This window comes from Panthera uncia, chromosome D2 (assembly GCF_023721935.1).
Source record: "Panthera uncia isolate 11264 chromosome D2, Puncia_PCG_1.0, whole genome shotgun sequence".
NCBI lineage: Eukaryota > Metazoa > Chordata > Mammalia > Carnivora > Felidae > Panthera > Panthera uncia.
Window position 1 is genome coordinate 12,908,402 of NC_064818.1, and position 24,559 is coordinate 12,932,960.

The 24,559-nt window shown below is 38.6% G+C and overlaps 1 protein-coding gene and 1 non-coding gene across 5 annotated transcripts in view; one reads left to right on the forward strand and one right to left on the reverse strand.

Moving 5' to 3' along the window:
* The window catches only part of ARID4B (AT-rich interaction domain 4B), a 152,813-nt gene that overhangs the window by 44,067 nt on the left and 84,187 nt on the right, over positions 1-24,559 (forward strand). For all 4 annotated transcript variants that reach the window (XR_007460679.1, XM_049644967.1, XM_049644968.1 and 1 more), the window contains exon 3: positions 22,389-22,499. Coding sequence is in view for 3 of the 4 variants with exons in the window: in XM_049644967.1 (XP_049500924.1) it covers positions 22,389-22,499 (111 nt within the window). In the remaining variant the exon portion in view is untranslated. The remainder of the gene's footprint in view (positions 1-22,388; positions 22,500-24,559) is intronic.
* On the reverse strand, positions 22,976-23,085 carry LOC125933614 (U6 spliceosomal RNA). The gene has a single exon (XR_007461028.1). It is a non-coding gene; the product is annotated as a U6 spliceosomal RNA (small nuclear RNA).

Here is a 24,559-nt window from a genome sequence, read left to right on the forward strand (position 1 = left end):
GGCTCAGTAGGTTGAGTGTCTGACTCTTTTTTACTTTTTTAATGTTTATTTTCGACACACACACACACACACACACACACACACACACACACAGAATCTGTGGTAGGCTCCAGGCTCCCAGCTGTCAGCACAGAGCCCAACGCGGGGCCTGAACCCACAAACCATTGAAATCGTGACTGGAGTCAAAGTCCGATGCTTAACTGACTGAGCCACCCAGACGCCCCAAGTGTCTGACTGCTGAGTTTGGCTCAGCTGATGATCTGACTGGTTCAGCCCCGTGTAGGGCTCTGTGCTGAGGGTGTGGAGCCTTCTTGGGATTTTCTCTCTCCCTCTCTCTCTGCCCCTCCCCTGTTCTCTCATTCACTCTCTCAAAATAAATACACTTAAAAAAACAGAAAAAGAAAAATAGTATTGGTAAGAAATCTCATAGTGCTTTTAAGTAAATACTAAAATACTAGTGTTTAATATTAATACCTTTATAATGAAAATACAGATTTGATTTAAATAGTTTCTGATTATTATAAAAATTATTAAAAATTCATAGAAAATATGGAAAATCTAGAAGAGCAGACAGGATGAAAATCAGCCACAATTTAGACATTGCAGAGATTACTAATGTTAACATTAAAAGTTTTTTTAATGTTTATTTTTGAGAGAGAGAGCAAGCAAGCTAGCAGGGGAGAGGCAGAGAGAGGGAGACACAGAATCTGAAGCAGGCTCCTCAGCACAGAGCCTGATGCAGAGCTCGATCGAACTCACCAACCATGAGATAATGACCTGAGCTGAAGTTGGCCGCTTAACTGACTGAGCCACCCAGGCGCCCCACCACTGTTAACATTTTAATATATCCTTCCAAGTCTTTATGTGTCTGTATATGTGTGTGTGTGTTTTAACAGAATTATTAATAATACCTTTTCTTCTTTTTAATATTTGTTAACATTGGCTCCTGAATGTGTAGATCAGTTTAATTGGTATATGTTATAGATAGTTTTAAAGGATGATCGGTTGTTGTCACCTACTAGGCAGCATGCAGTAACACTGAGGAGATATTTGCGTGTATGCCCTTTTCCTACCTCTTAATTAGTTGTGTCCGTAGAATCACTTAAAGTTCTGCCTCTGTTTGCTTTATTATGCCAGTGAATAATCGTACTTTTCCTATTTACCTACAGAATTTGTTTTTATAGAAATGAATGTGCTTTGCAAGATGTTGTATCAGTTTTATTGTTTTATTGTAATGTTAAATAATATCTAAGGCAGTAAATATTTCCATTTCTGGTTAAATCTGATTAGCGTGCATCAAAGTATTCTTGTTCTTTCCTTTTCTTGCATTTTAATTAGGTTACCTTTATGAAAAGCCTTTATGAAAAAATATATTTATTATATACATATATAAAATCTCTGAAGATTCTGTCTTTAATTGCAGGGTTGTCAGAGACCTACAGAAACATGTTTATAGCTTCCAGGTTAATTATTCCTATGAATATAGTAGTTTGCACTCATTGTCCACAGTACCTCGGTTTACCTACTGTGCTTCCAAAATCTGACACACCCGTGAAACTAATTTTTGCATGAACTGCATTTATATACTGTTATCCCAAAGTGTACCAAACAGAGGGTTGCCTTTAGCTGATTGTATCCTATGAAGTAATCTGGAGCGGAATATTACCTTGCGTGAGTTAGAGGCAACAGTGAGGGCTAAAAGTAACATCTTGGGTTTCGTGGACCAAGTGAAAACTGAGGCTCTTGAGGATGTAAGTAAGCCAAGTCTGTCATAAACTGTTTTCACACGGTATCACAATGTTAAGCGCAGACCGAGTAAATATTGGGTTAACTAGGACCCACTGGAGACCATTGTTAGGCATCATTATGTTTACATAGTGATTGTGTTCTTGATGATTTTAGTAATTCCCTTCAGATAAACCACTGAATTCTAGTATTTAAATGTTTGTCTTTATTTCATACTAGGTCTCCCTTCTCCTAAATCATGGTATATGTCCCTAGGCCTGTATTTTACCCCAAATAGGAATGTTTAAGGACCATTTTGTGACCGAAAACGATTTCATTATTAATAATGTTGGTATCTAATATGATTAGTAATATATTTATTTCTTTTCATTACATATCTCTAATGTTTCTAGCATCTCTCCTTGGTATTTTCAATGGTAGAAATGATAGATTTTTATTAAATATTACCCGACTGCCTTAGAATTGCTCACCACTGTTAGCTAAATTAAATTAATAAAATAAGTAAATTAAATAAATTACTAACTCCCTCTCACCTTGGGGCATGCTATATAAAATTGCACTGTTAAGAAGCAGTCTGATGGCCAGTCATTACTGTGCAGTCTGTCCAGTCTATGACTTTATTTTGAGCTCACATTTGAAACCACTTTGTTTTATTTTGTTTTGTTTAATTTTTTAAAATTTATTTTGAGAGAGAGAGAGAGAGAGTCAGAGAGAGAGCAAGTGGGGTAGGGGCAGAGAGAGAGAGAGAATCCCAAGCAGGTTCTGCACTGTCAGTGTGGAGCTGGATGCATGGCATGAACTCATGGACACAAGATCATGACCTGGGCTGAAGTTGGACGCTCAACCAACTGAGCCACCCAGGTGCCCCTGAAACCACTTTTTGGCTTTTTTTTTAACATCTTAAAATGTAAACTATTGGAAGTGACTCAGAACTGTTTGTAACTGAGTTGGAACTATGGGAGATCATGACTGTTGTCTTTTTTAGATGCTTTCTCAATATCTTTTTTTTTTTTTTTAACATTTATTTATTTTTGAGAGACAGAGACAGAGCACAAGTGGGGGAGGGGCAGAGAGAGAATGAGATGAAACACAGACTCTGATGCAGGCTCCAGGCTCTGAGCTGTCAGCACAGAGCCTGACGCGGGGCTGGAACTCACAAACTGCGACATCATGACCTGAGCCAAAGTCAGACGCTTAACCGACTGAGCCACCCAGGCGCCCCTCCCATTTTGCCAAATCCTATTTGCCAAATAGCCTGATTTTAGTGGTCCTCCCTTATTTGGGCCTGCCCAGCATGTGTTTTCCCTTCATTTGGTAACAGCATGCCCTTGGTGGACTGTCAGTGTAGGTGCCCTGTTCTTGACTGGCTGAGGACTGAGCATGTGATTCAAATTAGGCTTATTGGGTATGTTTAAAAAAGTAAGAAAATGTCTGGGTGACCCAGTTGGTTAAGTGTCTGATTCTTGATTTTGGCTCAAGTCATGATCTCGTGGTTCGTGGGATTGAGCCCCATGTCATGTTCTGTGCTGAAATCGTGGAGCCTGCTTGGGATTCTCTCTCTCCCTCTCTCTCAGCCCCTCCCCTACTTGCTCTCTCGTTCTCTCTCAAAATAAATAAGTAAACGCTTAAAAAAATTTTTTTTAAGGTAAGAAAATGGAGGGGCACCTGGGTGACTTGGTTGAGCGTCCAACTCTTTTTTTTTTTTAATTTTTTTAACGTTTTTATTATTTTTGAGAGAAAGCATATGTGCGAGGGGGGAGGGGCAGAGAGGGAGGGAGACACCACCTGAAACAGGCTCCAGGTTCTGAGCTGTCAGCACAGAGCCCAATGTGGGGCTCGAAACCAGGACAGTGAGATCATGACCTGAGCTGAAGTCAGATGCTTAACAGACTGAGCCACCCAGGCACCCCAAGTCTCCAACTCTTGATTTCACTTCAGATCATGGTCTCATGGCTTGTGGGTTCATGCTGTCAGCACAGAGCCTGCTTAGGATTCTCAATCTCTCTCTCTCTCTCCCCCTCCCTCCCTCTCTCTCTCTCTGCCCCTCCCCCACTTGCATGCTCTCTCTCTCTCTCTCTAAAAGTAAATAAATTTTAAAGAAAATGAAAATAACATAATATTAAAATGTTTTATTAATGCATCAAGTAATAACATAAACATGTCCGATTCTGTGGTATTATCAGTGAGTGCTTTTAACTGTTATATGACTGTCAAAGAGCTCATAGTAGAAGTAAAAGAATGTGTTGAGAGTTCAGGTTTGGTAATTCATGGAGAGAACTCACAGTACTTAGTGGATAGTCATGCTTAGGCTGTAATTTGTTACAAGAAAAGGATACATAATGAGCAGAAGGAAAAGATGCTTGGGGTGAAGTCTGGAGGAAATCAGATGCAAGCTTCCAGAATCTTCTTCCACTTAGAGTCACACAGGAAGCACTTAATTCTCCTAGCGATGAATTGTGACAATATATCTGAAATGTTGCCAACAAGAAACCTTCTTAGAGACTGAGCATCCAGGATTTTTATGGTGGCCAGAACCATAGGCACCCATGCTTGGCACATACCCAGATGCCCAGTTCTGAGAATGAAAACAGGTGTTTAGCATAAACTGTACTGTTTGTACACACAGTTTAGGTACAGTGAGCCACTTATCAGTTAATTGTGGGAACCCTGCTGATGCCCATAAGTTCCCAGATGCCATCTAAGGGCCAGGCTTGCGAGCAGGCCAACAATAGCAGTTACGCCTGTTGTATTAACTCTTGTGCAGAGAAGTATTAGTTTTCATTTTTCTTAGTTTTTACTTTTTACGTTAATGGTTTTATCTCAGGTTCTGATTTCTTTGCTAGAATCTTAAGCCCCATTTATATGCTATTTTAAATGAGTTTGCTTTTGTTGCTTTATTTTATTCTGTGTATATGTTAAATATTATTTTCATTATCACCACCCTGACATTTTCCAAGTCTTTGATAGTAGCCGTGATTCCCAAAGGCGTTTGCTTTGGCTATTCCCATCATAATATCTCATATTACGTGGGTCAGGAAATCAAGTAGAAATGAGTTGTTGAGTATATCTGTTACAAGTTTTGCAAATTCTGGTGAGGACCTAGAGAAATAACCTCAAGGTTTTCAAACTGTGGATGTGTCAGAGTTCCCTGGAAGGCTTGTTTTACACTGTTTGCTGATTCCCTTCCCCAGAGCTTCCAATTCTGTATGTCCAGAGTGGAGCCTGAGAATTTGCATTTCTAGCAAGTTCCCAGGTGATGCTGATAGAGTTGGTCCTGGGAGTGCACTTCGAGAACTTCTTTTCTAATTTGTAATATACTTACATAACTCATGGAAACCAGATGATGTTATCTGCAGGTAGACATCTTACAGGCAAACCGAACACAATGAAGATGCTGAAAGTGAACGGGCAGTTGAAGACACCACTTTCAGCCCTCGTGTGTTCTGCAGCTAACACTTGTTACTCAGGACGTATGTGTTCACAGGATCCCTGACTTGTAGATCAGCATAAATGTGTATTTAAAAAGCCAACATTCCGATATGTTTTTAACATAAATAAATCAAAGATTCTGTATTTTTTGTGTGTTCACTGAATTGCCCTCATGCTACCTGCGATTTCTCATCCCACCTGGGTAATCAGCCCAGTAGATTATCTCTTCAGCATTTTCTAGGGAAAATCTGTTAGCAAGGGAAATGATAGTATTTCAGGGCTTTATTGGCTTTTCTTCCCAGCTGGGCATGCTCATGAAAGGGGAGCTCACTGAAAAATTTTCATGACCTCAGTTGGGTCAGAGAATCCCAAGGAGGCAGAGTTTAATGGGTGGCAACACGGGCGTGGTCATCACAATAGATGGCAATATAGATTTGATGATGAAATTATGAAAATGTTCTGATACATGGGATCTTAGGTTGATAAGCAACCTACTCACCCATTTTGGTTGGTATAAATTTTTAAAAGTCCAGGTCTGGTGATGAACAGTCTGATGTGAGCCATCCTATTAGAATGCCTTAAGGATTGTCTATTTAGTTCTCAGAGCCTATTGAAAGAAGGCAAGATCAAGTACCCTGGAAGGCCTGTTATAGATCCCTGTATATAATGTGGCCCTTTTTTCCTGCTTTCACTAATACTGTCTTGTGCTCATTTACTTAAATAACTGTGTAGTTGGCAACAGTAAATATTCAGTTCTTAAAATGTAACTATTTGATACAATGAAACTATTTGATACTGCCTCTCATGTAAGAGTAATTTCTGGTGATCCAGAGGACAACCGGTGTGACCAAGCAACACGACTAGGTGCATGTGCAGAGCCAGGAGATAGTTTTGACCTAAGTATGTTTCTTTACACCTATCCTGAAATTATTTCTCTTGGTCCTCAGTGAAGAGACATCCTCGGCAACTAACCTAATCCCCCTTGAGTGTGATGTAGTATGGTGGGAATGGCCAAGTAAAAACCATTTGGTGCCACCATTAAAAACTTGAAACATGCCAAGATGGTGATCAGGGGAAAAAACAAAACCCAAACCCCAAAACAAAACAACAACAACAACAACAAAAACCCTGAAATATGCACACAAGAAAATAAGGCGTTAAAAAGTCTCACATTATTGTCTTTATTATCACTGTTGATCTTCTGTTGTAGACTGATAGCCGTGGATGAGATGTATCAGAAAGTTCTTTCCGGTATTTTAGTGATAGTATTATTAAAAATTGAGACTCCAGGGGCACCTGGGTGGCGCAGTCGGTTAAGCGTCCGACTTCAGCCAGGTCACGATCTCGCGGTCCGTGAGTTCGAGCCCCGCGTCAGGCTCTGGGCTGATGGCTCGGAGCCTGGAGCCTGTTTCCGATTCTGTGTCTCCCTCTCTCTCTGCCCCTCCCCCGTTCATGCTCTGTCTCTCTCTCTGTCCCAAAAATAAATAAAAAACGTTGAAAAAAAAAAAAATTGAGACTCCATAGGAGGCGAGGACCATGTATTGTAAGTGATTTCATTCTTCAAAATTATTGTTTTTCTAGAGCCAGTTCCAAAGTATCTAACTTTGTATTATAATATATGTGCTATGGTTAACAGAATTCAGATAAGTTATTCAAGAAGTATTTATTTTAGTGAGAAAAGAACAGTTAGATTAATAGACGAGGCATTTTTTTTTAAATTTTTTTTAAGTTTTATTTATTTTTGAGACAGAGAGAGACAGAGCATGAATGGGGGAGGGGCAGAGAGAGAGGGAGACACAGAATCGAAAGCAGGCTCCAGGCTCTGAGCCATCAGCCCAGAGCCCGACGCGGGGCTTGAACTCACGGACCGCGAGATCATGACCTGAGCTGAAGTTGGACGCTTAACCGACTGAGCCACCCAGGCGCCCCATAGAAGGTTGAAACCTTATTTTCAGTGTAAACTTTCAAAATTGTGAATCAGATTACTTTTGAGTTTCCTGCGATTTTAGTTTGAGGGTTTTGGCAATGCTCCCCTTCCAATCCAATCATACTAGCTGGAATATACAACATTAAATGTGTCCAATTAGTCTTCTCCATGTCATAGGACTATATTGTGACAATTTAGCTTAAAATTTTAAACTGGAATTGGTTTAATATTTGTATAGATGTGACCTAAGTCCTAAGTAACCCAGGACATTAATTATGGATGCTCAATAAATGTTTATAAAATTTTAGTTACATTTTACATTATTTCTAACTTTGGTAAGTTTCTGATGGGTTTTAATTAAGATTGTTTTGATTATAGGTAATAGAAACCATCTCAGATTCTCAAAATCAGAAAAGGGGATTTATTTTAAGGGTACGTAGTACCCAAGAACAGAAAGTTCAGTGAGATTTTAGGAGGGATTTAACTTTGGGGCTGGAGAGCTAGCAGGAACTAGCTATATTCTTAGTCACTCAGGACACGTAGTCTCTTATGTGTCCCTTTTTTCTCTGTACATCTGTTTTGTTCTTCTCCTTTATTTCTTACTCTCTTTGCAGTTTGACCAGTTTTCTCTGCTTCTCTCTCTACACATGCCGGGAAATGGCCACAGGCTATATTATTTTGCTGTACCAACAAATGGATTAGCATTTCAGCTTTAAATTCCTCTGAGAGAAAACCTGGTCTGCCCAGTTTAGATCAGGTGTCTGGCTAGCAGTCTAATCAACTTGTTGACAAAGTAAGATGCCAGAACATCTCTTTGTTAGGAGAAATAATCTAATAATTGATGCTTGTCACGTTACCAGCTTAGTCTTTATGAAACTGTATGGCCTTTTTTATCATAAAATTTTGGTTATCTGATGTTATAAACTTTTAGATTTATCAGTACGCAACGTAATTTTCTATGTCTCTACTTGACATATGACAAAATTTTCTAATTTTCTATGTCTCCACTTGTCAAATATGAAGTTCTAGGCTGAGAGAAGTCAAATAATCAGCGTCAAAGGTCACATACCTAGCAAGTCACAGACCTGGAGTTTGGACCAGGTACTGCTGATTCCAGAGCTCATGCTTTTGACCTTTCGATATAAGGTGCTTCTCAGTATAAGGTGTTTTTGAAATATAAATGATTTTTACCTTAAGGGAAATCTCATTTAGCTGGCCTTAACTAATGTCTAACTTCTTTGGTTCAGTAAATGTTTCCTGAATTCCTCCTGTATGTAGGTACAGTTTAGGACCATGGCATCTAGAGATGAGTAAGAGGCTATTTTTGCCTTAAGTTGTGCAATCTAGGAGACACGACAGATACACATCATTAAAATACAGTGTGACATGGGGGTGCCTGGCTGGCTCAGTTGGTAGAGCATGAAACTCTTGATCTTGGGGTCGTGAGTTTAAGCCCCATTGGGCTTGGGTGTGAAGCCTAGTTAAAATAAAAATTAAGAAAAAAAGTAGTGTGAAATGTTCACCTGTATAGAATGTTTCTATCTGTTTGGGACAAGCAAAGCTAGTATATAGTATAATAATAAGTATTGCAGCATTGGTTACTAAAGGAGTTAATACAATTAAGTGCTCAGAAATTAGAATGCATTCTAGGGCTTAGAATGTGTATTACATATTCTGTGAGTCAATTTTTTTGGTCACTAGACAGGTGACGGGTAGGTTTTCAAGCGATCAGAATTAGTTTCCTTTTGATGGCTTTTTTCAAGGTTATGTTCTTGAGAATGTAAATCAAGATAAAACTTGGTTGGTGGACCAGACAGCCATCAAGTGAGAAAAAAATAGTTATACCCCTGTTAGTGGTATAAAGGTCAAATGCAGGTTTCCCAGGACCTAGAGCTCAGTGAGAGGCCCAGTTATCTGAAAGAAATATACTTAGGTGGAGCTTAAGGGACCCAGAAAAGTTAGTAGCGCAAAGCTGGGCCTTGTTCATGGGCAGCGGGGTAGGAGCAGGGTCTGAGCAGATTGTAGAATAGGACTGCACCATTAAGATGTCTGAGGTGTTGGTCTCTGGTTTCCCACCTGTTTAAAAGAAAAGGAGAGTGGGGCACCTGGGTGGCTCAGTCGGTTAAGCATCCAACTTTGGTTCAGGTCATGATCTCGTGGTTCGTGAGTTCTACCCTGTGTCGGGCTCTGTGCTGACAGCTCAGAGCCTGGAGCCTGCTTCGGATTCTTTGTCTCCCTCTTTCTCTGCCCCTCCCCTGCTCACGCTCTTTCTCACTCTCAAAAATAAATAAATATATATAAAAAAAAATTTAAAAGAAAAGGAGAAAATCAGTGTTAGATTGAACCATAAAAAATTGCCAGTATTTGACCTTTTTTGATCTATAAAACAGCAGTTGCATATGGTTTAATGTTTGCTGAGTACTTATCCAGGACTTGTCAGTCTCCCAGAGACTCTAAATATACTACTTAATTTAAAACTTGCAAGCACCCTACAAGAGAAATCTCCATAACCTACAGAGAGGAAACCAAAGATTAAAATGGTGGAGGTGACATAGTCAAAGACAGAAAGTTACTTAGTAAGTGAATAGCAATCTCTCTGGCTCAAAAGCCCTAGAATTTTGAAATTTGCCAACGTCTTAATCCGTACATTGAGCGGTACGACCACTATGAAATCAGACAACAAAGTGGGGATGGCTTTCATCAGGAGAGCTAGTGAACTGAGTCCCAAACCCCAACTCCACAGGATTTGCTTCCTCCTTGTGCTCTCTGCTTCTGGTCTCTACCATTTATCTCCTTATCGTCCTTTATTTCATCCATCTCTTTCCATTCCTTCCCTACTTCTGTTTCCCTCTTTCTGCATTCATGAAGAAATGTTACATAAAGGTTGGTTTAGCACAGGTAAGACTATGTAGTGATTATCAGCAGAATCACATTTAAGATATGGAAGAACATTCAAGCTTTATTAAGTGAAAAATAAAAACACACAATGGGGTGCTTGGGTGGCTCAGTTGGTTAAGCATCAGACCCTTGATTTGGGCTCCAGTCATGATCTCACGGTTCAGGAGATTGATCCCGTGTCAGGCTCTGCACTGACAGTGCAGAGTCTGCTTGGGATTCTCTCTCTCCCTCTCTCTCTGCCCCTCCCTCGCTCTGTCTCTCTCTCTCAAAATAAGTAAACTTAAAAAAAAAATTAGAGTGAAGTAAGAGTAGTTGATCAAACTATCTGTCATCTGTCTCTCTGGTTATTTGCTAGGGGAAAATATCTGGAATGGTATTCTGATAGTCATCTCTGAGAAGACACACTCCTGCTAATCTGATTTTTCCCCTTAGTTTTCTACTACTATTATTTTTATTAGTAATAAAACAAAAATGTAGTATTGTTGTTTTCAGGTCATCTACAAAAACGTGGTTAATGAGGACTTTCAAGGATTTTTATTATTTTTGGTAATCAAGCAAACTCTTAGAAAATATTCTGTAGATGCCTCCTAGTGACTTATCTTGTGACATTTCAAAATATTCTACTTACTGCCTTTTAATTCATGCCAAAGTAGATATTACTAACATGCCCAGATAGACATAAACTGTAACCATGCCAGTTATGGTTTCTTTTTGTAATTCTGATTTTTGAACTGGCTGCATCACTAGGCTCTTCTAGTTTCCAGATCACTGAAGTTTAAATATTATAAATAAGCATGGTATGTTCTGAAAGTGACATTATTCTAAAGCACATTCACTTATGTTTGAATATTTTGATCCCACTAGCAAGATAACAAATTAAGATTAAACCTCTTCTGATGGCAAAATAGTCTACCTTTGTATTATTTGAGGAAAGTGCCTGTGCTTTTTTGACTCATAGAATAATGCCTTAAATATACAGTAGGCACTTAATAAATGTCCTTCCTACATTCCTGTCTTACCTCTTTGTTGATGATGAATAGTCTAGTCAGAATGTCTATTTTGAGCTTTTAAAATTTCCAGGAATATGCAGATACCCTTCTGTCAGTATTTGTGAATATTCAGATATCTCTCTGGTTAGTATATGTGGGTCTAAAATTTACTTACAAGTAATTTGTGGTTCCATCCTCTAAAGTAACTTAATTTTTACGAAGATATTAGGAAATAATAGGTGGCATCCAGAGAAGATTTTTGTGTTTGGGGGTAAAGGTTGATTATTATTATTATTATCTAAAAATTTTTTTTTATGTTTATTTATTTTTGAGAGACAGAGAGACAGAGTGCAAGCAGGGGAGAGGGAAAGAGAGAGGGAGACACAGGATTTGAAGCAGACTCCAGGCCTGGAGCTGTCAGCGCAGAGCCCAACACAGGGTTCGAACCCATGAACTGTGAGATCATGACCTGAGCTGAAGTTGGATGCTCAACCAACTCAGCCACCCAGGCACCCCAGAGATTGATTATTTTTTTTTAATATCCAGGAACTTTTACAATCCAGTAAAAAACAAAAAACAAAACAAAACTCAGATGGATAAAGAACACAAATGAGCAATTCATAGAAGAAATATACAAATGCCCGATGAATATATATACTACCTTAAAAATAATTTATTTTAAAAGAATTTTGAATTTATAGTACAAATAATTTTTATAATCTGTGTATATGTATACATATGTATGTACCTGTTATCATTATCTTCAAACTTTTTGAGAGCAAGCTGCAGATGCGACGTCCTATCACCCCTAAATGCTCCAGTGTGTAATTCCCAACAAAAAGGCGACTCTCGTACCCATCCTGCATTCAGCCCTCAAGATCAGGAAGTCAGCATTGGTATAATACTGCCATCCTATCCACAGATCCCTTTTAAATTTTACCAACTCTCCTAAGAATATCTCTTTCCTTTCTGGACCAGGCTTTATCCAGAAATCCATGTTGCATTTGACTGTCGTATCTCTTCAGACCACTACAATCTACAACTGTTTCCTGGTTTTCCCTACATTTCATATTCTTTAATGTTTTAAGGAATACAGGAATAGGAATTCCGTAGGATAACTTCTTCAACCTGGGTCTGATTTTTCGCATTGTCAAATGAGAATGCCCCGCAGAAAGTTGCACTTTTGTTTTCAGTGTGTTTTGTCATTCCACCACTGATAATTGAGTCATAGTCCAAAATTATATCGATATGCCTTTCATCAGACCTCCACTCATCAGCTTAGCACCTGTAGGCAACACTGTGAAACCGTCATCTTTATGATGGCTGCGAAAAGATGATTCTTTATTTCCACCACTCCTACTACATTTATTAACATTTTACTATATAAGGAAGAGCTTTTTCTCTTTTCTGAATTTACTTGTTTATTCATCATTCATTCACTTGTCAGTGTGGACTCATGGATGCTAGTCTTAATGAGTGGGTTGTAATTTGTTATTAAGTTTTTCAACTGCAGTATGATTTACTTATAGTGGAATATGCACATCTTAAGTCGGTCAGTTTTGACATATACATATATGCCTAACAGGGATAACCAATATTTATTTTGATGCTCAGTTTCCCTCATTTGGCCAGCAGAATCTCCTTCAGCTGGCTCCTATGTCCCTCTGAAATGTCTCCCATCATTCACTGAACACTTCCTTACTTTCTGGCACAAGATGTTTCAGATTCTTCTTGTACTTTCTCTACCCAGCTTTGAAGTGAGCCATTTCTCCAAAGATCCCTGGTGGTTTCTTTTTTTCTTTTTTTAAGTTTATTTATTTTGAGAGAGAGAGACACAGAGAGACAGAGAGAAAGAACAAGTTGGGGAGGGGCAGAGAGAGAGGAAGAGAGAGAATCCCAAGGAAGCTCCTCACTGTCAGCACAGAGCTCAAAGTGGAGCTTGAACTCATGAACCATTAGATCAGGACCTGAACTGAAATCAAGAGTTGGACACTTAACCTACTGAGCCACCCAGGCACCCTCCCTGGTTTCTTTTAATGTAGGATGGGATTTGGAAGTCAAGAGACAGGCCATTTTTGTGTCTTTTGTTACTGGGCTGTCAGGTGCCCTTGTGCCTTCTTGGTGGACAGTTAGGAAAATATATGGACATATATATGCACACACACACAAATACATATATACAAATATATATGCATATACATCCATAACTACACATGTATGCATATATGTATATACATATACATCTGTAACTACTTATTCATTTTCCTATGTGTGTATATCATGCAACCATGAGTTCAGGTTTCTAATTCCAGGCCAGTGCCTTAGACGTATTTAGTTTATGTTATTTTAGACAGAGAGAGTGAGCGGGGGGGGGGGGGGGGGAGGGAGGGAGGGAGAGAGACAGAGAGAGACAGAGAGAGACAGAGAATATCTTATGCAGGGTCCATGCTCAGCCCAATGTGGGATCATGACATGAGCTGAAACGAAGAGTCAGATGCTCAACCTACTGAGCCACCCAGGTGCCCCTACCTTAGACTTCTTTATAGCTCCTTACTCCTTCCTTCCCTTAAAATTTCTTTAGCAGTGAGAAACATGGCCCCGCTATCCTCAGTATATCCTCATTTCATCGCTCAGCTTACTTATTTGGTGAGTGTAACAAATTTAATTCTGCTGCTCATTTCCTCAGTCTCTGCTCGGCTCCCATCATGTCCTTAGCCACTGGGTCAGTCTGTGCTTCCTTGGGGCTTCCTCAGCTGCCTCCTCATTACCGTGAATACTCAGCATCTGTCCCCTCTCTCTCTCTGCCTCCCCACCCCTTACCCGTCACCAGCACATGCCCTTAGTACCACATGAAAAGGAAAAGAAGAAATGGTCCCAGAGAAGATTTTAGATTATACAGTTCTCTTTATTTCTTCAGTGTACTTTTTGTTTGTATGTCTTAAAAAATTGTGCATTTTAATTTTTAAATGACATACCCTTTGGTATATAGGTAAATATTTTTCATTCATTCATCTGCTGGAATTATCTCCACTATTGTCCTAATACCTCTTTGAGATTATCATATACAAAAGGTCGTTTTCCTAGATTTCTTGTTACACTGTGTGTGTTTAAGTACATTTATTTACTGAGGGTTTTAGCATCAAATTTAATACTCTTGTTCTGCTTCTCCTGGCTGCATCAGCACTGCCAAACCGGTTCGAATACTTAACCCTTCTAAAGAAACTACCTCAATAAAATGTCGTCAGGCATGTTTTGCTTTTTTAAAAATAGATCTTGAATAACTGAATATTATTAGCCATTTGGAGAATTGATTCAACTATTGTCTTTCTAAAGCTTACTTCAAATATTTGGTGTACTGCAGCCCAAGGCACATTAGAAATTACTGTTGATTCCTTTGGGCACTTGTATGTTTCACTGGTGTTTTGGCTTCTTAAAGGATTATTAGCCACCAATAGCTAATTTAAAAATCGCTTACGCTTTTTAGTGTTCCCTTGGAATTCAATGGTTTTTAGGTGCCAGTTAGGACATTTGGTAGATTGACTAGAAAAATAATTGTTTAAGCAAGGCTGAATAACTGTGAGGTAGCTGTTGCCTTGACAACGAGAGAACTGTTCTGTTTGCTAAACAAAGGGATGGTAATTTAGTAGTTTAATTTCCTTTTGGGCATGGAGGTGCCACATAATAACATTTTAGTTTAGCCTCTGAGAAGGTCCATATTATTGACCAAAATCAGAGAAGCAGAGCAAAAAAAAAAAAAAAGGTAGGAGTTTTTTTCTGGTTTTACAACATGTATACCTAACAGCGGCAGTGTTGGTGCATGGAATCTTAGTTAACCTCCTGACATAATTCTTTGTATATTTCTGGACTAAAGTACGGTAGCCCTGGAGTAGGCGTATAGTCTCGGTTGTCTTTCCACCATACTAAAGGGGTGAGATGTACTTCTTAGTGGAACATCCCCACAGACACTTTAACCTCTTGTTGCTACTGCAGGCAAGAGGATTACTTTATTTCTGAATTGAATAAGGGGGATAATATTTAAATTTATTTATTTATTTTTGAGAAAGAGAGACCGTGGTCGTGTGGAAGGGGGCAGAGGAAATCTTAAGCAGGCACCACTCCCAGTGCAGAACCCTACTCAGGGCTCGATCTCAGGACCGGGAGATCATGACCTGAGATGAAATCAAGAGTTGGCTGCTTACCCAGCAGCTACCCAAGCGCCTCAGGGGGATGATATTTAAACTCTTTCTCCCCTCCCTCATCCATATATATACACAGTTAAACTGTCATCTCTTCTATTTGTGTGGGATCTCTTTTGTATAGGGCTTAAAAAAACTTTTTTTTAAAGCCCGGTTTTCCCCCAAATTATTAATACTCACAGTCTGTTCTAAGCACTTTACATGTAGCATTTCAGTTCTTCTCCCTGTGAGATAGTCACTCTTATATCCTGAGGTACAGAGGTTCTAGCCCAAGGTCACCTCCCTACTAAGTGATAGGTTTGAATGTAAGCATCTAACTCAAGAGTCTATGCTCTTGGGGCACTTGGATGGCTCATTTGGTTGAGCGTCCAACTCTTAATCTCAGCTTAGGTCTTGATCTCATGGTTATGAGTTCAGGATCCGCGTTGGGCTCCATGCTGGGCGTGGAACCTACTTAAAAAAACCCAAAAACCTGTGCTCTTAATTACTATATTGTACTGAGTCTCATTAATATAGTCATTCTAAGTACATTAGAGGGTACAGAAAAGTATTAATAGAAAAGATAAAAGTAACCCATAATCACAACTGACTGTTCTGATGAAATGATGTAATATCTGGGGTTTCTTTCAAAATAGTCATTGTTTGGAAGGAATAGGTAGGAGTATAGATGAGACAAAATTGCATTGATAATTGTGGGAGCCAGACTATGAGCATATGGGGGATTTATTATAGTCCCATATTCTTTTGTATATGTTTGAAATGTACCTTAATATATGTTTTACTTATTTTTTAATGTTTATTTATTTTGGGAGAGAGCAAGTGCAAGCAAGCAGGGGAGGAACAGAGAGAGAGGGAGAGAGAGAATCCCAAGCAGGATCCACACTGCCAGCACAGAGTCAGAGGTGGGGCTCGATCCCATGAACTGTGAGATCATGACCTGAGCCAAAATCAAGAGTCAGTCGCTCAACCGACTGAGCCACCCAGGCACCCCTCCTTTTGTTAGTATACATTTTAAAAAGCAAAGAATGGGGCCCCTGGGTAGCTCAGTCAGTTGAGCGACCGACTCTTGATTTCAGCTCAGGTCATGATCCCAGGGTTGTGGGATTGAACCCCGCCTGGGTCAGTGCGGAGCCTGCTGGGGATTCTCTCTCTCTCCCTCTGCCCCTCCCCTGCTTGTGTACTCACTTTCTCTCTCTCAAAAGAAAAAAATTAAAAAGCAAAGAATACATGTGAATTGTAACAATTTTAAAAAATAGGAACGCTTATTTTGAATGGCAGATTTTCATATACATACTCCTCCATTCCATTCCTTTAAAAAAAATTTTTTTTTTAATGTATACTTATTTTTGAGAGAGAGAGAGAGAGAAGAACACTAGCAGGGCGGGGGGTGGGAGAGGGCAGAGAGAAAGAGACCATCTGAAGCAGGCTCCAGGCTCTGAGCTGTTAGCACAGAGCCCAGCACAGAGCTTGAACTCAACGAGCGGTGAGATCATGACCTGAGCCAAAGGTGGACGCTTAACCGACTGAACCATCCAGGCGCCCCTCCGTTCTCTTTAATTCCTTTTAACATTTATTCCTGTCTTTATTATGTATGTTTTTTCTATATGTACAACATATAAATATCTTTGATTATTTTTGTATTTCTAGAAATAGGGTAATATTTTAAAGACATATACATATTGCCAGATATCCTGTGGTATTTTCTCATTAGATTTCATACTGAAAAATAATATATTCTGAGAGTATTGACCTTAGTTGGAAAGGTGAGGAAAATGGTGTAACTTTTCCCTTTGCACGGACTTATGATGAGCAATCATTAAAAATGAGGTTTTCTTCTTGCATTTTAAAAAGAAAAAAAGGAGGAGTGCCAAATCTGAACTTATATTGGTTTAATGACTTGTTGGTCCACCTTGAGTGTTTCATAATAGTAATAGTAATTGTTAATAGCTAAATACTTGAGGCATCATAATTGAGTGCTTTCTAATATTGACCGTGTTTTCCTGATGTAGAACCTGAAGCTTAGAGAGATATGTAGTCTACAAAAATTCATCGTTAGTGTACGGAATTGACCTGGGGTTAGGACCGTATCTTTCTGCTTTGAAAGCCTGTGCTATTAGTCTGCTTTATATGCACACAAAGCTGAACATGTAGGTAGATTATGGATTTCATTTGTTTTTCTCATGAGAAATTCTCATTCATATTTGGGTTAGCATAGTTTCGGTTCTAGATGATTATGTGTCTTAAAAGTATCCCATTCTGATTATCTCTGTAACCCCAATGCTTTGAGATAGACTTGTTAGACAAAGGTATTCAAAATTCAAATTCTTATATTCATCTAATGATGAGAATTTAAGAACAGAAAAGTAACTTACCTAAGATGATGCAAAACAAAGTAATAGAGGCAGAGGTAAGCTCAGAACATAGATCTTTGCTTTTCCTCTGCAGCCTTTAACACAATTAACACTGTTCTAACAATGTATTTCAATTTAGCAGTTGTTTATTATACTTTGGTTTCCCTTTTCAAGTATTTTTCCTCTCTTCTCTCTTTTTTAATGTTTTTGAGAGAGAGAGAAAGACAATGAGCAGAGGAGGGGCAGAGAGAGAGGGAGACACAGAATCCAAAGCAGGCTCCAGGCTCTGAGCTGTCAGCATAGAGCCCGACATGGCCTCGAACCCATAAGCGGCGAGATAATGACCTGAGCTGAAGTCAGATGCTTAACTGACTGAGCCACCCATGCACCCCTCAAGTATTTTTCTAATACACATTTTCTTTATATGTTTTGCTAATTCATTTTCATGTATTCTAGCTTGAAGGAAGGGAACTATTAGCCTTCAAAATAATAATTTGCCCCCCCCTACAATATTTGAGGTAATTATTACTGTTTTCTGTCTGCATGGATTTTTATGTTGGTAAGAATGTGAGATGTGGGAATGCAAACTGGTGTAGCCACTCTGGAAAACAGTATGGAGGTTCCTCAAAAAACTAAAAATAGAACGACCCTATGACCCAGCAATTGCACTACTAGGCATTCATCCATGGGATACAGGTGTGCTGTTTCTAAGGGGCACATGCACCCCCATGTTTCTAGCAGCACTGTCAACAATAGCCAAAGTATGGAAAGAGCCCCAATGTCCATCGATGGATGAATGGATAAAGATGTGTGTATATATATATACAATGGAGTATTACTTGGCAATCAAAAAGAATGAAATCTTGCCATTTGCAACTACATGGATGGAACTGGAGGGTATTATGCTAAGTGAAATTAGTCAGAGAAAGACAAAAATCATATGACTTCACTCATATGAGGACTTTAAGAGACAAAACAGATGAACATAAGGGAAGGGAAACAAAAGTAATATAAACACAGGGAGGGGGAAGAGACTCATAAATATGGAGAACAAACTAAGGGTTACTGGAGGGGTTGTGGGAGGGGGGATGGGCTAAATGGGTAAGGAGCATTAAGGAATCTACTCCTGAAATCACTGTTGCACTCTATGCTAATTTGGATGTAAATTAAAAAAAAAAAAAAAAAAAGAATGTGAGATGGTCTTGGTTTTGGGGGGGAAATCTCAAATTTAAGTTGAATAAATCTGCTCAGTAAACATCTTTATAGCTTGCTATCATTGGGAGTGTTGCTAGGGTTTGATATGAATATTAACGAAAAGAAAATGTAAATGGTTTGTATACTAGTAGTCTAAATATATTACTATTCTATTCCCCTTTTTGTTCACAATCTCTATAATAAAAATATCTAAAAAGCTTATCACATATTAAATATTTGTTTCTGAGTAGGCACAAATGTGCAACTTTGAGTTGATTTCTTATTTTTTTCCTACATTTCCCAATTTCTCGTTCTTCATAAGTTTTCATTTATTTTTAACCATTCTGTTTGTCTGTGAAAATAAATTTCCTAATTAATAAGGCAGGATGTGTTAATGAGAGAGGTTTACAAGTTGTAGAGAGTAATGAGCCTGTGGTAGTGAAGACAGGCTCACCATTTCCTTTTCTAGCAATTACATACAATATCAGTTGAACCACAAAGTGAATTGATGTCTTTCTGAAACTTACTTAAAATTTCTGGGTTAAGTGCTGTGAGTCTGTTTCATATACTTGATATCTAAAAAAAGTCACTAGCTTGTCTGGAATTTAACCAAGGTTTTGACAATGGAAAATGGTATTTTCAGAGGGCTAAGACAGATAAACTAGAAAAATGCATTTATTAACTTTAGGTTCAAGAGCAGTACAGAATTATCAAGTTGTAGTCAATGATAACAACAAATTTAAAATGTAGAATTTCAGGAATTATCATCTTTCTGTAAGAGTATATACTCATAACATAAATTAATTGAAATATGGGCATTTTCCTAGGTATTTTTTTTCTTTTTCTTTTTTTTTTTTTGCCTTTTTTAAACAGTTTTTATTTATTTATTTATTTTTTTTGCGAGAGACAGACTGAGCAGGGAAGGGGCAGGGGGAAAGAATCGCAAGCAGGCTCCACACTGTCAGTGCACAGCCCGAGGCAAGGCTGGAACTCACCAATCGTGAGATCATGCATGACCTGAGCTGAAACCAGGAGTCAGAAGTGTAACTGACTGAGCCACCCAGGGGCCCCATTTTACCTTTTTTTTTTTTTTTTTTTTTTTTAAAGTAATCTCTATGCCCAACATGGGATTTGAACTCACTACCCCAGGACCAAGAGTTGCATGCTTTACCAACTGAGCCAGCCAGGTGCCCCTCATGTAGATTTTAAAAACAACATACTTAGGGGCTCCTGGGTGGCTCGATGGTTGGGCGTCTGACTTTGTCTCAGGTCATGATCTTGTGGTTCCTGGGCTCAAGCCCCCACATCAGGCTTTCTGCTGTCAGTGGAGAGCCTGCTTTTGATCCTCTGTCCCCCTGTCTCTGCACCTTCCCCACTTGTGCTCTTTTTGTCTTAAAAATACATAGACATAAAAAAACCCATATACTTGATACTGCTTTGTGTTCTTTTAAAAAATATTTTTGTGAAATAAATAGAATGTGAAACAAATGGCCATTGAGGGGGTCACCCTGATATTTTTTAGTTGTAGCACTTTTGTCTTGGTTTATGATACTTCTCACCTTTTAGGAAAAGTTACTACAGTTATTTGATTACATCACTTTTGGTATAGCATTACAATAAATATCTTAAAAAATTTTTTTAATGTTTATTTATTTTTGAGAGAGAGAAACAGAATGTGAGTCAGGGAGGGACAGAGAGAGGAGGGAGACACAGTATCTGAAGCAGGCTCCAGGCTCTGAGCTGTTAGCACGGAGCCTGACATGGGGCTCAAATCAGGAATGGCAAGATCATGACCTGAGCTGAAGTCAGGCGCTTAACCGACTGAGCCACCCAGGCACCCCTGGAATAAATATCTTTTTTTTTTTTTTTTTTTTTATCACTCTCATATGTATTAGCCACAACTATTGGAATGAGTTTAAGACCCAAGTGAAATTTATATTTTCATCATTCACTGCTGTATTAATAGCATTTTCTATCTTATGTTCTGTGGAATTTCTGCAGGATGTTAATAGAAAAAAAAAAGGTTTCCTTGGACAAACAGATAAGGAAATGATGAGGCAGAGTAGGGATTTATTCAATAAACTGATTTTCCCAAATTCTCTCCTCCTTCTCTTGTTGGTGGAGTATCTCAGGATATTAGTACTTCTTGTAAAACACTTTGGGAAAAGTTACTCACATAATCTTTCTTTGATTGTGAAATTGATTAATATAAGCAAAACTTCTTAGATTTCTAGATTTTACACAGAAATGTGCCTGATTGTAAAAAGTCAGAGCAGCTAGATTAGGACTATTAAAAACTAAATCACACACACAGAATAAAACTAAATCCTAAGTGAAGAAATTAAAAATTTTAATATAGATGGGTAAATAAACAGTGAACCCATGCCAGAGTATTTAAGAATTCCCAGATTAGAAATCTTCATATAGTTTTTTCTCCAGTAGTTTGAATACATGTAATTCCTCCCACTCCTTTTGTGTTATGTTATTCTGCCTTAGAATTGTCTAGATAGGGTTTATGACAAAGCTATTCTGAATTTGGGTAGCTGCTAAGATACAGTCTAAATATTAAAAGAAATTTTCTTAGACTTTAAACTTTTAAGGATCTGCCTTCTCTTTAGGTGGTCATATAGTATGTGAATATTTGAATGAATGAGTAGATGGAAGGGTGGATGGAATGATAAGCTTGTGATTAAGCTGATTCATATCATGGACTATATGCATTTCATATAGAGCAAAAAATGCATTTTATTTTATATGATAAATATGTTGATTAAAAAAATATCTTTAGGGGCGCCTGGGTGGCTTGGTCGGTTAAGCGTCCGACTTCGGCTCAGGTCATGATCTCACGGTCCGTGAGTTTGAGCCCCGCGTCGGGCTCTGTGCTGACAGCTCGGAGCCTGGAGCCTGCTTCCGATTCTGTGTCTCCCTCTCTCTCTGGCCCTCCCCCATTCATGCTCTGTCTCTCTCTGTCTCAAAAATAAATAAACGTTAAAAAAAAAAAATTAAAAAAAAAATATCTTTAATGTTTATTCATTTTTGAGAGACAGGGAGAGACAGAGCGTGAGTCGGGGAGGGGCAGCGAGAGAGGGAGACACAGAATCCGAAGCAGACTCCAGGCTCTGAACTGTCAGCACAGAGCCCGACATGGGGCTCAAACTCATGAACTGCGAGATCATGACCTGAGCTGAAGTTGGACGCTTACCTACTGAGCCACCCAGGCACCCCATATGACATACATTTAAATGGGTTTTTAAAATTTTTTTAAATTACATTTATTTATTTTTGATAGAGACAGAGTGCAAGTGGGGGAGGGGCAGAGAGAGAAGGAGACACAGAATCTGAAGCAGGCTCCAGGCTCTGAGCTGTCAGTACAGAGCCCGACGTGGGGCTCGAACTCACGAACTGCTAAATCATGACCTGAGCCGAAGTTGGACGCTCAACTGACTGAGCCACCCAGGCGCCCCTAAATGGGTTTTTGATACATAGATTTTACTTATTTTTAAGTTAAAGTATTTTACAAACGGTTCTTATTAACACATTATTGCATTCAATTATTACAACTCTTGTAGCTGTAACAAGATTAGATCTGCCATTCGGAGGTCTGATTGTACCAGTGAATTAGAGTTTAAATCTAATTATATTTGTTTGCATTTTTTAGGCCCTTGATGAGCCTCCCTATTTGACAGTGGGCACTGATGTGAGTGCTAAATACAGAGGAGCCTTTTGTGAAGCCAAAATCAAGACAGCAAAAAGACTTGTCAAAGTCAAGGTACAGTATATGTAGATTTTATAAATTATACGATCAGTATTTGATATTTAAACTTTTATTTGGTGAGTGTACTTAAGACTTTATTTCCCTGCAAGATGACTTTAGTTTCTACGTAATGGTTGTCACATACCCGAAAACAAAGCATTATTTGGTATTTTATTTTTATTTGTTTTTATTTTTTACTTTTTTTAAAGTTCTTTTTGACCAATTAGGACCTTTTATTTGGGAAGCTAAGTTATTTGGAAAAGCACTGTCGTCCAGTGGTAAACCTTAGGTTGTATTGCGCAGGTAAATGCTGTAACTGCCCAAATATATATGCAGTTCCTAAAGTTTTAATGTTTTGGTATAAGGTCATCACTTAACATTCTGATTACTTATAGTGTTATATGTCACAGAAATAACCAAATTTCGTTGTCAGTTGCATCATAATGAACTCTCATCAGATCTTTAACAATGTCTATTTCTGAGATTTTGTCAAAAATGTGGAAGCTTCATGAATTTGCGCATGTCGTCCTTGCGCAGGGGGGCCATGCTAATCTTCTCTGCATCGTTCCAGTTTTAGTATGTGTGCTGCCGAAGCGAGCACGCATTATTTGGCATTTTAAAGTATTCTAATTGGAATGAAGTTAGGTTATTACAAATTGGTATTTTGAGTGCTATTTCGCTATAGACTTGGTACTGTTTGTGTTGTTAACCTTTTAGAGCTGGAAAGAACCTTAGAAGTCATGAAGTTTAATTCTTAATTTTAGACCTCCCCTTCCCATTTTAACCATCAAATTGAAATGTGATTTATAATTGATGAGATTTTAGATAACAGTAAAATAAGGTAGATCTAGTTGATTTCCTTATCCTCTTTCTTAAGTACTTGTGTTTTTCTCAGATAATGCAGAATGTAATTGTTTACATTTTGGTAAATTATCGGTGTTGAAAAATATAGCACAGGTAAAATATTTGAAGGTAGATGTTTATTCATTTGTCAGTTATTTACTGAGTGGTAACCTGTTAGGTGGGAAGGAGGGTGGGGCTATGAGGGTGACCTGATCTTTGTCCTCAAGGGATTTATGTAGTCCAGATTAGCAGATACTCCGTAAAACACTGGTTTGAATATCACCAGTTATTAAACAGGCCATAGAGGTGTTGTATGTCTGGTGGAGAGTTTCAGATTCTCTTCCGGAGTTTTTCCCTTGCTTATATATACTTAGGTTTTTATGCACGGATGTGTGGAAAACAGCTTCCTGGGTCACTTACACTCCTAGTTAAGATCCATTGTGATAAGACCTTTAAATTAACTGTAAACCCGTAGGAATCTAGTCTTGGCCCTGCCACTGCCTTCAGTTTTCACGTGTGTGGTGCGTGTGAGCTCTTTTGTGATTTGATTTTTGTGGGTACTCTTACAGTGTTCATATAGTGGCATTTCCTGTTCTGGTTTCACACACCGGTGTTACCTGAGCACTCATTTTTTTTTTTTTTTGCCACTGCTATCTCAGAAATGAAGAGGAAGCCTTTTATCTGGTTCCTCACTCTTCTAGACAGGGCTGCTACCAACACAGGTAACACCTTAGTGTGAATTAGACAAAAGTCCTCCATCCTGGTGGATAGTCTCCTTAGCAGAGCATGGCCTACAGGTAAGACTTTTATATTAGTTAGAAAAAGGTGTTTCTTTTGGACAGGAGCAGTTATACTCTAGGACCCATGCTTTGGTCTGCAGGGCACAGGCTAGATTTTAGCCCTGACATAGAGTTCTCAGCTGGATGCTGCTCTTTAATGAATGAAGCAGCTAAATGGCATGTATCACTCCTGCCATTTCTTGCTATTAATAAAAGGAAGAAAACTGTTAGTCTCTACTGCCTCTGTTGCTAGTACATCATACCAGTACCTTGTGTCTTGTGTGTCTTGTAAATAACGAATATCTAAAATTGTTAATTTTTTTGGCTGCTCTAAAAATCTGTGTATGATTCAAAGTTAATTATTTTCTCAGCAGATACAGTGGTAAATTTCTATACTGGTTTAGTTTGTATATGATTCAAAGTTAACACGTTTTTATTTTATTTTATTTATTT